Below are 12,230 nucleotides of genomic sequence, written 5' to 3' on the forward strand. Positions count from 1 at the left end.
GGGAGCTAATTGGAGATGAGAAAGAAACTCCCCGGCTTTCCCTCCCCAGCTGGCTTTGAACCGCGACCCTCAGATCTCAGCCTCCTGAGTAGCGAGGATGACAGGCGCGAGCCACGGGGTGGATGGCTCCGAAATCGCTCTTCTAATACGCAAATGTCTCCAATTTCTCTTCTAATCCAGTTCCCATCCTTACTGTTCTACCAAAACTGCTTGCACCCACGTCCGAATACTTTCCACGTTGGTAACAACCACTTCCCAGCCCTCATACTCATCAGAATCTTCAACCCACAGTGACATTTTTCTTTCTCTGTAAATTTATCTTTACACGGCTGCCAGCACGGGGACTTAATTCTTCCCAACTGTTCTTTTTCAGTGTCCTTTGCCAGTTCGCCCTCATCTTCCCAACACCTTCGTACTGAATATCTGCCCGTCTTTCTATGCGTATCTTCACTCATCCTATAAAGTCCCACGGTATTTACACACTTACCTATTTAGTTCATTCGTTTTTTGGTGCTAAGGATTGAATCCAGGCCCTTATGAATCTCCCATCAAAGCCGGGTGCCAGTGGCTCACACCTGTCACCCTAGCTACTCAGAGGGCTGAGATCTGAGGATGGCGGTTCGAAGCCAGCCCCAGGCAGAAAAGTCCCTATGAGACTCTTATCTCCAATAAACCGTTTGAAAGTTGGAAGTGGAGCGGTGGCTCAAAGTGGTAGAGCACCAGCCTTGAGCAAGAAGAGCTCAAGGACAGCACCCAGGCCCTGAGTTCAAGCCCCACAACCCACAAAAAAAATAGACGAATGAATCTCATATCATAATTTTAAATACCGTCTATGCTGGGAGAGAGCAAGGGAAGAGGGGACACCATCTGAACATCACCTTTATAATAACAGCTTGACTTTTAAAAATTGATTACTTAGTCAAATACCAGTGGCTCGCGCCTGTCATCCTAGCCACTCAGGAGGCTGAGATATGAGGATCACGGTTCGAAGCCAGCCCAGCCAAGCAAATCTGAGAGACTCTCATCTCCGATTTGCCAGCAGAAATGCCAGAAGTAGAGCTGGGGCTCAGGTGGCAGAGCATCACCCTTGAGCGAAAAAATAGAAATAAAAATCCCAACAAGAACGTACAACCTCGAGCACTTTTTAAAGTCGCATTATGGATTGATCTGTTTGAGACTGAGATACGAGTCTCTGCCCTTTACCAGAAAATACCTGACTTGGAAGTAGCCATGGGGTTCCCGTGCTGGGTCCCCCAGCGCTGGTACGGCCGGGGCTGGGTGGGCGGGAGTGCTGGGGTCCCCTCCCCCCGGGGCTGGGTGCGCCAGGGGCCAGGGTCATTCCCACCCCAGGCCCCGCAGATCTTACCTCCTCCCCAAAAGATGGGGTTGGCCTCATAGCCGCCCAGGGACAGGGCGTCCCCCTGCAGCCGGAGGTAGACCGAGGCGTCGTGGTCGCGGACGTTGGGCATGTTCTGGAGGGCAGAGCGGAGAGACGTGGCGGCCCGGCCCCAGCCTGGACGCGGGGACCTCCTTGTGGGACCCCAAAGACAGCGCGCTGGGGGCCTCGGGGACAAGCCTCTGCCTCCCCAAACTACACAGGAACCAAGGGGAGGGGAGGGAGGGGAGGCGGGGGGAGGCGGGGGGAGGGAGCTCGCGCCCGAGATCCTAACTACGCAGGAGGCCGAGATCCAGGAGAGAAGTTCAAAGCCAGCCCCGGCAGGAAAGTCCCCGAGGCCCTCGCTGCTCGTTAACCGCCCCAAAGCTGGAAGCGGAGTCGCGACGCAAGCGGTTCGCGCGCCAGCCCGAGCAGATACACGAAGGAGAACGTGAGGCCCCGAGTTTCAGGCCCCAGCACCAGCTCGGGAAAGAAACGCTGGACGGGAGCCGGCGCTGCCGCGCGGGCTGGGAGGACACTCGCCCCCCGCCTCCCACGTACACACCCACGAGAAAACGGGGGCGCGCCCACACAACCGTGTCCACTGAGCGCTCAAAGCCGCACGACCCCCCGACCCCTGACCCCCGACCCCCGACACAGAAGCAACCCCAACGGCCGCCAGTGGGTGACCAGGAACGGAATGGAGCTCCCCGACACCGCAGCGCGGCGCCGGGCCGTGGCAAGGAGGGGCGTGCGGTACAGACTCGACGTGAGCAAACGCTGAGCGGAAAAGCCAGCCACGAGAGGGGGGGCCGGAGAACCCCAGAGACGGGGCGGAACCGGCGGTGGCCTGCGGCTGAGGGAGGACTGGAGGGGGGAGGGGACCGAGGGGGGAGGGGGACTGAAGGGGGAGGGAGGACTGGAGGGGAAGGAGGACTGGAGGGGGAGGGGGACTGAAGTGGAGGGGGACTGAAGGGGGAGGGGGACTGAAGGGGGAGGGGAGGACTGAAGGGGGGAGGGGAGGACTGAAGGGGGAGGGGAGGACTGAAGGGGGGAGGGGGACTGGAGGGGAGGGGGACTGAGGGAGAGGGGGGACTGGAGGGGGGAAGGAGGACTGGAGGGGGAGGGGGACTGAAGGGGGAGGGGGACTGAAGGGGGAGGGGGACTGAGGGGGAGGGGGACTGAAGGGGGAGGGGGTGGGGGGAGGGCAGGGCCCACGGAAAAGCCATTAATAACTCCGGGAGGCGCACACGCTGGGAGCGCTTGCGCGGGAGTCCGCCACGTCCACGCGGTGGCCACGCGAGTCCACGTGTCCACGCCCGGGGCGCGGGTGCCCGGTTCTCCTGCCCCTCGGGCCGCCCCCCTCCGCCCTGAGCGTCCAGCGAGTACTCAGCTCAGCACCCCCGGGCCCACCGGGCGCCCCTTTGGTCCTCTCCAGCCAGACGCGGCCTGCGCCAGGGGACGGCCCTGACCCCCGCGGGACCCCGCGGGACCCCACGGGACCCCTCGGTGCCCGGTCCAGCTCTTTCCCACGCGGGCCCGGGAGGGAAGGGACGTGGGCACGGAACCCGCGAGGGCCCAAGCCCGGGGCGGCTCCTCTGAGCTGGGAAGCCTGGGTGGCCAGGCGCGGGGTCCTGCCTGAGCAGACGGGGACCCAGCTTCAGACATGCGGGGGGGGGGGAGGGGGATGGGGGGGCCTGTCACTAAGGAATCAGACCACAGCAATGGGAGGGGCGGGTCAGCAGTCCAGCCCGCCCCCCCATCCCCCCATCACGTCAGAGGGGCATGGACTCCGTCCCCAGACACAGCCTCTGCCCCCCCACCCCCACCGGCCTCAGCCTGGCCTCCCAGTCCACAGTGGCCCACGGGCGCCCCCTCGTGGCCACACAGGAGAGCGGCTTCTCTTGACAAATGGGGGCCAGGTGGGGGCCGAGACCAAGCGACGGCGCTGTACCCAGCACTCGGCATGGACACGGGGGCCCGGCCGGCTGTCAGGGACAGGAACGCGCGCGTACTGGGCATCCCGATGCGCTCGGTGAAGGGGGGCGGGGAGAAAGGCACCCCCGTGGTCAGGGCAGGAGCCCACGGCCCCGCTTCTGCCCTGCCCTCTCCACCGCTACTGCCCACGCGGCTCGAGCAGGGTGGGGGTGGCAGCCCCTGAGAACGCAGCGGCTCTTAGCACCGGCAGGTTGCTGGGGCCCGACCCTAACCGAGGCCTGGGGAATCTCGTGGCCCAGCTCTCGTCCACCACCCTCAGGTCCCATCCCCTGGGCCATCCTCCATTCTCAGACTTGAGACTGACAGGCAGGCCACACCCCCCACCACGCCTAACTGGCCAAAGAGCAGCCAATCAAGAATCCTTGGGCGTAGCCAAAGGTACAGGCTCCACCCTGCATGGGAGGAGGAGTCCCCATAACATGGGCACCCTCTTCAGACTCCTGTGTGTGTTGGTACTAGGTCTTGAATTCAGGGCCTGGGCACTGTCCCTTCGCATTTTCATCCAAAGCTGTTGTTCTACCACTTGAGCCACTTGAGCCACATCTCTGCTTCTGGCTTTTTGGTGGTGTATTGAAGATGAAGCTTTCAAGGACTTTCTTGCCAGGCTGGCTTTGAACTGTGATCTTCAGGTCTCAGCCTCCTGAGTAGCTACGATTATAGGTGTGAGCCACTGGCACCAGCAAGAACTAGGTCTTTAGCCCTGGTTCCCAGAGTAGGGCCTGAAACATGAAGCTATCCCCAGCCAGTCTGACAGAGGGAGGATTAGATGAATGTTGAATAGGGATTCATAAATGGATAGATGGTAGAGGGATAGGTGAAGAGAACGATAAATGGGTAGGAGGGGTTGAATGGGTGGATGGATGGATGGAGGGTTGAATGGGTGGATGGATGGATGGATGGATGGGTGGGGTGGTGGTGAGTGGATAGATGGATGGGTGGGTGGGTGGATGAATAGATGAGTGGGTGGGTAAGTGGATATATGGGTGGGTGAATGTGTGGATGGGTGGATCAATGGTTGGATGGATAGATGGGTGGTTGGTAGGTAGGTGGATAGATGAGTTGGTGAGTGGGTAGATGGGTGGGGTGGATGGATAGAAAGATAAATGATGGATGGATGGATAGACAGACAGGTGGGTCAGTGGGTAGGTGGATGGATAGGTAGAGGTAGGATATACAGAAGGAGGGATGGACAGATGAATGGACAGATAAACAGATGCATAATAGATAGTTAGAGGAATGGAGGGAATGAGGGAAGAATGGGTGGGAGGACACTACACAGAACAGGCAAGGGAACAACTGGAGAGATCAGTGGGGGAGGGAGCAATAGAGGGAGGAAAAGGAGATGGAGTGGATGGAGACACGGATGGAGGAGGGAGGACACGTCAAAGAGAGGAGGCAAGCGGGGGGATGCCTGGAAGGGTGGAGAGGAAGAGGAGGGTGGGGAGGATGGTGGATGGAGAGGAAGGAGGGAGCAGGACAGGACGGGAGAGAGGCCCAGGGGCGCGGCTCCCCAGCAGGGGGCGCTCCGTCCGCTCCTGAGTAGCAGGCGCCGGTGCCCTCTGAAAAGCAGAGCGGAGGGGCTACACGGGAGCCCCAAAACAGCCGGCCACGGAGCAAGGCCCTATCCTGCCCAGGCTGGGACTGGCTTTGAACCCCAGGTGCGTGAGAGGTGGAGGCGGGGAGGGGAGGGGGGCGGGCCGGCGGCGGTTCACCCGCGCTACTTCCGGTGATTCCGTCACCACCAGCAAACGCTCAGCGTCAGGACAGACTGGGGGACTGAGGACTCCGGGGGGCCAGGTGAGCCAAGCCACGTGTACGTGCCCCCACTGGGGCTCCCAGCGGAGTCCTCACCCCCGCCCGGCCCGGGGGGCTGGGGCTGCCCGCCTACCTGGATGCCCTCGATGCGCTCCGTGACCACGTAGGCGTGGTGCATGGCCACCAGCGGGACCTTGACTCCGGCCATGCGGCCCACGGCGCGCGCCCACACCCCTGGGGGCAGAGCAAGGCCGCTCAGCTCCACAGACGCGGGGTGCCTCCCCCCCCACCGTGGGGCCCCACGGAGGGCGGCCACTGCGGCCGGTCCCGTCCCACCTGCGCAGTGACCACGCAGGGCGTCTGCACCGCGCCGTGCTCCGTCTCCACCGCCGCCACCCGCCGCACGCCCAAGTCGTCCGTCCGCACGCGATGCCCGTCACCGCGCAGTTCTCGATGACCTGGAGCCCGGAGGAAGGACGGCTCCTCAGCCCCGGGGCGGCTCCCGCCCGGCCCCGGCCCCCCGCCAGACCCCTCCAGACACGCGGGGCATGGGGGCTGCTTCGTTCTGCTTTGTCTTATCTCATTCCTCCACGCTGTCAAGAGAACGGAGCAGAAAAACCCATCCCGCCCCGGACCGGCCGCGCTGGCCGCCGCGGGAGCCCAGGCCTCGTCCCCAAGGTGACCGTGGCTGAGCGCGCTCCGTCGGAAGGCTCGCGTGCTGCGTGGAAACAGGCTTGCGATCGACCGCGGAGCGACGAGGAAGGATAAAAAGCCAGCACACCGCGAGCCCTCGGTGCTCCTGCGTCCCTGCCCCCCAGGAGGAAAAACCACGCATCTGGAGTGAAGCACACTGAAGTCTCCACGCCGGCGGCTGCTGGGTGGTTTGCGCCTCTTTCTTGCTTATTTGTCTTTTAATTTTTTTTCTCTTCCATTAGGTACGGGGCTGAGATCAATAAAGAAAGAAGTTTTGGGGCTGGGGATATGACCTAGTGGCAAGAGTGCTTGCCTCGTATACATGAGGCCCTGGGTTCGATTCCCCAGCACCACATAGACAGAAAATGGCCAGAAGCGGCGCTGTGGCTCAAGTGGCAGAGTGCTAGCCTTGAGCGGGAAGAAGCCAGGGACAGTGCTCAGGCCCTGAGTTCAAGGCCAGGACTGGCTAAAAAAAAAAAGAAAAGAAAAGAAAGAAAGAAGTTCTAAGCGGGAGGTTGGATGTCGTACCGCGTGCCTGTAACCCCAGCGTTCTGGAGCTGACGCGGGGGGGGGGGGCGGTCACAAAAAAGTTTACACAGCCCATCTTCTGCAGCAGAAGCTGGGCGCGGCGTGACCAGCAGGGAAGCGGGGATAGGAGGACCACGGTCCAGAGCAGCCCTGGGCGAACACAGGAGACCCTATCTGAAAAACCGAAGCAAAAAGGACGAAGGGCGTGGCTCGACGGGCGGAGCGCCTTGCCTCGCGTGACCCCCACACTCTGAGAAGTAACGGCTACGAAGGGCCCTGAGGGGGGTCCCCGGGGTCCCCGCGGCAGCAGAGGCCGGCGGCCGGGAGAGGGGGTACCTGAGCTCCTCGGGCAACCGCCGCCCGGCTGAGCGTGGTGCAGGTGCCGGCGGGGTCCATGGTGCCATCGTGAGGGACGTAGAGGGTCCCGTAGAGGTCGTCCACGTTCATCAGGGGGTACAGGGCCTTGGTCTCCGCGGGGCTCAGCACGTGGGACTCCACGCCGTACGCCTTGCCCAACTGAAGGACCCCGAGGAGGCCAAATGAACCTATGGGGTGGGGGGAGGGCTCCAGGCTGCCCTGCACCCCAACCCCAAGCCCCACCCCACCACCTCCGGGCCGGGGCCGGCACGGGGAAGGGCAGGTGCGTGCGCAGAGGAGGCTCCGGGGCTCGAAGCCCCCGCCCAGAAACGCAGCGATGAGGGGCTCAGACCCGAGCCAGCACCGGCGGCACACAGCTATAACCTGAGGATCTGGGTGCGAAACCACCTCAAGCAGAGAAGTCCAGGAGACTCATCTCCGGTAACCAGCAAAATCCAGAACAGAGGTGTGGCTCGAGCGATAGGGTACTGGCCTTGAGTGGCAAAGTTGACCTAACACCCAGCCCTGGGTTCAAGCCCCAGGAGCAGCTCACATGCGTGAGCACGCACGTGTACACACACGCACACGCGCACACGCACACCTTAGAACAGTACCTGGGTACAAGTGACTATTTATATAAAAACGAAATGAAAATCAGCCCCACGGTCTCATATTTGGGGCGTAAGGATTGGGTTTCTCCCGTCAGACAGCCCGCCTCTCCCAAGAAGGACCAACAGGGTCCTGGGTTCTGATGTAATCATGTTGGACAGGCCACGCCCCTCACGTTTGATGCCCAAGGGTAACCGATCTAGTGTTGGGTCGGCCCATCTCACAGGCTCCTCCCGGCCGGAAATGAATTGCGCCCCAGTCCTAGGGCATCAAGTGTGGGGTAGATCTGAGGACCGGGGTTCAAAGTCAGCCCAGGCAGAACAGTCTGTGAGATCCTTTCTCGCATGAACCACCAGCGAGCCAGAGGTGGAGCTGGGGTTCAGGTGGTAGAGACCCAGCCGTGAGTGGCGAGCTCAGGGAGGGCGCCCGGCCCCGGGTGCGAGCCTCGGGAGGGAGCCGGTGTGTTCCGGGGACCCCCCCCCCCGCCGGGGCCGCACTCACCGACATGAGCCTCTTGTACTCATCCAGGCGCTGCCGGTTAGACGCGATGAACAGCCCCCCGTTCTGGATCCAGCCCGTGTGCAGCCCGGTCTCCTCCTCCAGCTCGCGGCTGACCACCCGCCGGGTGTGGGCCAGGAGCTCCACCTCCACGTCGCTGGGCCGCAGCTGCCACAGCAGGCCTGGCCCCCCGAGGGGCGCCTCAGTCCCCCGGGAGGCCGGGCGGCACCCCCTCCTCCAGGCGCCCAGAGAGGCCCTCAGCGGACAGGGTGGGCAGGCCCCGACCCGGGACCCCCCAAGAGGGGCCCGCCAAGGGCCCACACTCACGGGACGCCCACTGGGTGCCAGGTCTGCCCGGCCCAGGGGTCTCCCCAAACCTTCGCGCACCCCTCTGAGGCAGGCGGGACTCTTTCCCCGAACGGGGGGATGGCGGGGCCGGCCGCTCCATGCTACCCCAACAGCCCCATCCCTCGCCCCCCCACCCCCCGCGAAGCGAAGCCCTCGGCCCGGGCTTTCTCTGAGGAGGGGGCGTCCACACCTGGACGGCCCCCCTGCCGCCTGGGGCCTCCAGCTCTGGTCCAGCCTCAGCCCCCAGGCCACACTGGCAACATCGCTCCCTCCCCTCCCCCACCACGGTGTCTCGGGGGCACGGGGGACCCCGGTCTGCCCCCTCTGGTCGGGCCACGTGCCTCTTCACGGGGGGGGGGAGCTCCTCCTCCAGCTCGGCTGCCGCTAACACTCGGTGGCCATCCACTCCCACCCAGCTCGGCCCCCCCCGCCCCCCCGCCCCGCCCCCCGGCCCCACCTGCCGTGTGCCAGGTGGTCCCGGAAGTCAGGCGCTCCCGCTCCAGCAGCACCGCCCCGCTCACGCCCAGCTTGGCCAGGTGGTACAGGGTCTGGCAGCCCAAGCTGCCGCCGCGATGACGACCACGCTGGCGGAGCTGGGCAGGGGCTGGCTGGCGCTCGGGCCGCGGCGGAGGCGCCCGGTGCCCCCTTCAGGGTCCGCTGGTAGGGCACGCTCTTCTCCGCCGGGCGCCAGCCCCGCCGGCAAGGCCCCGCGGCCCCGGGACCCGGGCGGCTCTCCTCGCGGGGCAGGCGGCGGCCGCGCGCAGGGCTCGGCTCAGCGAGGCCATGGACATTCTGGGCTTCGGCGCCTCTGCTATCTGGGGAGACAGCTGGGTTGCAGTAGGACAGCATGCGCTAGGGGCAGTGTGGGCCCAGTCTCCAAGGTCCCACTTCCTGGGCCCTTCCCAGGGCCTGTGGCCATCCATCCAGAAATCCATCCACCCAGCATCCATCCAACACCCATTTGTCCACTCAACCTATCTATCCATTCATTCCTCTGCCATCCATCCATTATCCAGCCAGCCACCCAACCGTCCGTCCATCCATCCATCATCCATCCATCATCCAACCATCCATCTATCCATCATCCATCCATCCATCCATCCAATCATCCATCCATCACCCAGCCAGCCTGCCATTATCCAACCGTCCATCCATCCATCCATCCAACCACCAATCCATCATCCATCCATCCATTATCCAACCATCCATCCATCATCCATCCATCCATCACCCAGCCAGCCAGCCATTATCCAACCATCCATCCATCTATCATCATCCATCACCCAGCCAGCCAGCCATTATCCAACCATCCAACCATCCATCATCCATCATCTATCCATCCATCCATCCACCCATCATCCATCCATCCATCCATCATCCACCCACCCATCCACTCACCCATCTATGTATCCACCTACCCGCCATTCATCCATTTGTCCACCTATGTACTCACCCATCCTGTTAGTGTGTAGTGAGAGCTTGGAATATAGCAGCTCTGGCTAAACCCAGAGGAGACTGCTTTGGCAGCGAGACAATGTTGGGGCCACAAAGGGGTAGCAGAAAGGAGGGGGCTAATGTGGCTGGCAGAAATCTAACATGGGACCTGGGAAAGTCAGGGTATCTAGGGAGGGAGGGGAGCGAGGCGGGGCCCGCCCACCTGCAGACACTCAGGACCCAAGAAAGCAGAGGTGCGCAGGTGTGGCTCGAGTGGCGGAGCGCCAGCCTCGAGTGGAAGAGCTGAGGGCAGTGCCGGGCTTGAGTTCAAGACTGGTACCAGCACACACAACAAATCAAAGTTCATGAAATAAAATTTTCAACTAAAAAAGAAAATACCAGGCACTCGGGACACAGAGAGCATGACAGGGGAGAGGGGAGGCCGGAGAAAGGCAGCCGGGCCAGGACGGGAGTGAAGGCCCAGCCCCGGGGCTGAGCTGGGGAGGAGCTGGAGCTGAGGGGGGGGGGGGGCGGGGGGGAGGAGGGGAGGGCAAGGCGGGAGGGTCACCTGCGCCCAGCCCCAGCCCCACCCCTCGGGGCCTCCCAGACGACCCCTCCTCCTTGCCCTCCCAGAGCCCTCCAGCCCCCAGCTCTGCGGCCTCTCGGGCTCCCCCTCCACCCCACAGCCTCGCCGCTGCCCGGCTTCCACCATCTGTTTGTGGCTCAGGAGTGGGGGGGGGCCTCATTTCCCCCTCTGTGGGTGTCTGTTCATACTCTGGTCCTTGGAGGTCCCTGGGCTTCCAGAAGCTTCTAAGAGCAGCCTCCTACGGCAGGGTTAAAGTGCAGGTCATGGTCCCAAGGAAGGCCAGTGAGGCAGCCGCCCCCCCCCCCCCCCCCCGGGCATTGCACACCTGCGGGCGGAGCTTCCTCCCTCCCTCCCTCCCTCCCCCCAGGGCTGCCACGTGCCCTCAGCGGCCGGCCAGCCAGTCAGGAAGGGAGGGGGGGCGCCCGGGCCCGGGCCTCCTGCTTCCACATTAACCTGTCCCGCACCCCAGCTTCCCGGGCCTGGGCCACGGCTCAGCGTCTGGGAGAAGCGGGGCCTGCAGTGGGGGGAGGGACCCAAGCCGGGGTGGCATCTGCAGGTGCCCTGGACAGTGCCCCCGACGCTGGCCGGCGACCCCGCTGGGGGGGGGAACCCAGCCCCCGCCAGCGCCTCCCCGGCCCCCCCCCCCGAGAGGCAAGGCTCTGCCCCTCGCCGGGGCGTGCAGCGGGCGTGAGTGAGTGAGTTCACCTCCTTTCCCAAGCAGGCCTCTTAGGAACTGGGGATGGCCGCCGGGCCCGGAGTCCCGGCCCCTCGTGTGGGCGGGGCCCGCACCCCAGCCCCGCCCGCCCACCCGCCCACCCGCCCGCCCGGCCTGGGCAGCTGCCAAGTGGGCTGCTCCCCGGGCTGGCTGCGGACCCAGCAGGGCTGAGAGCCGCCCCGGCCTGGCGGGCCACCGCCCCCTCCTAACTGTCCGCTTCTTATCTTTAACCCGGGGGTTCTGGCATGTCCCGGGGGGGGGGGGGCAGGGCAGCGTCCGGCCCGCCTGTGCCCGCCTGTGCCCGCCAGCTCGGCGTGGGCCACGCGGCAGCCAGGCCCCCCCCCTCCAGGTGGGGTCCCCGGCCCGGGCATGGCGCCTGGCAGCTGGCTCGCCCCTGCGGCCACAGCGGAAGGCCTGGCTCGCGCCTGCCACCCGTGCCCAGTGCCCAGCAGACCCGGTGCCGGGTGCCCACTGGAATATGGAGGCCAGATCTGGGCCGGCGCCATCACGGGCTGTCGAGGGGCGTCAGACTGACTCCACCTCAGATCAGTGAAGGAGAGCAGACGCCGACTCCGTCTTCTCTAAGTTCTCCCTCCCTCCCCCCACCCCACCCCCCGCCCCGAGCCTCAGGGTTGGGAGCCGGCGCCGTCTGCTCGGAATCCAGGGAAACTCCCCCACCCCACCCCCCTCTCGCTGTGGTAAGATTGTGTAAACTGCTTGACCACCTGAGCTGTGGAAGGTTCAAGGTTAACCCTGTGCCCTCCCATCGAGGAGCATCCAAGGTTCAACCTGTGCCCTCCGGTGAGGAGGCGACTCTGCCTGCGTCACGGGAGCCCCGCCAAATGCGCGCCCCAATTCTAACGAGAGTGATAGGTTGCTTCGAACAGTTGCTATGAGGCAGATTGTAGCTGCACTGGCCCCCTGCGTGTGGCCAGGCGCGCTCCGTGAGTGTGCTAACCTCACTGGCCCCCTGCGTGTGGCCAGGCGCGCTCCGTGAGTGTGCTAACCTCACTGGCCCCCTGCGTGTGGCAGGCGCGCTCCGTGAGTGTGCTAACCTCACTGGCCCCCTGCGTGTGGCCTGGCGCGCTCCGTGAGTGTGCTAACCTCACTGGCCCCCTGCGTGGGGCAGGCCTGACCATGTGCTGTTTGCCTTTATAACCCGACCCCGAGCACCGCCGGGGTGCGGGGTCCCAGCTCCCGAGTCTGGGCTGCAACCCTGGCTGCCAGTTCGCTTTTTACTTCCCCAACAAATGCATCTTTTTTTTTTTATCACCTTTTTGCTTGAGACTGTCTCTGAGTGGTGGACTCTTGGAGGGACGGGGAATCCCCTCCCT

General features: G+C 64.1%; 1 protein-coding gene across 1 annotated transcript in view; it reads right to left on the reverse strand.

The window, feature by feature from the left end:
• Sardh (sarcosine dehydrogenase) overlaps positions 1–8,961 on the reverse strand; it is a 42,623-nt gene extending 33,662 nt beyond the window's left edge. Inside the window, 11 exon segments of the mRNA XM_048348851.1 lie at positions 1,367–1,472; positions 5,262–5,362; positions 5,465–5,473; positions 5,476–5,559; positions 5,562–5,586; positions 6,686–6,865; positions 7,817–7,995; positions 8,619–8,732; positions 8,735–8,770; positions 8,773–8,847; positions 8,850–8,961. Coding sequence (XP_048204808.1) covers positions 1,367–1,472; positions 5,262–5,362; positions 5,465–5,473; positions 5,476–5,559; positions 5,562–5,586; positions 6,686–6,865; positions 7,817–7,995; positions 8,619–8,732; positions 8,735–8,770; positions 8,773–8,847; positions 8,850–8,952 — 1,012 coding nt within the window. The 5' untranslated portion in view covers positions 8,953–8,961.
• Between the last annotated feature and the right edge of the window lie 3,269 nt (positions 8,962–12,230).

This window comes from Perognathus longimembris, chromosome 1, assembly GCF_023159225.1.
Source record: "Perognathus longimembris pacificus isolate PPM17 chromosome 1, ASM2315922v1, whole genome shotgun sequence".
Lineage (NCBI taxonomy): Eukaryota > Metazoa > Chordata > Mammalia > Rodentia > Heteromyidae > Perognathus > Perognathus longimembris.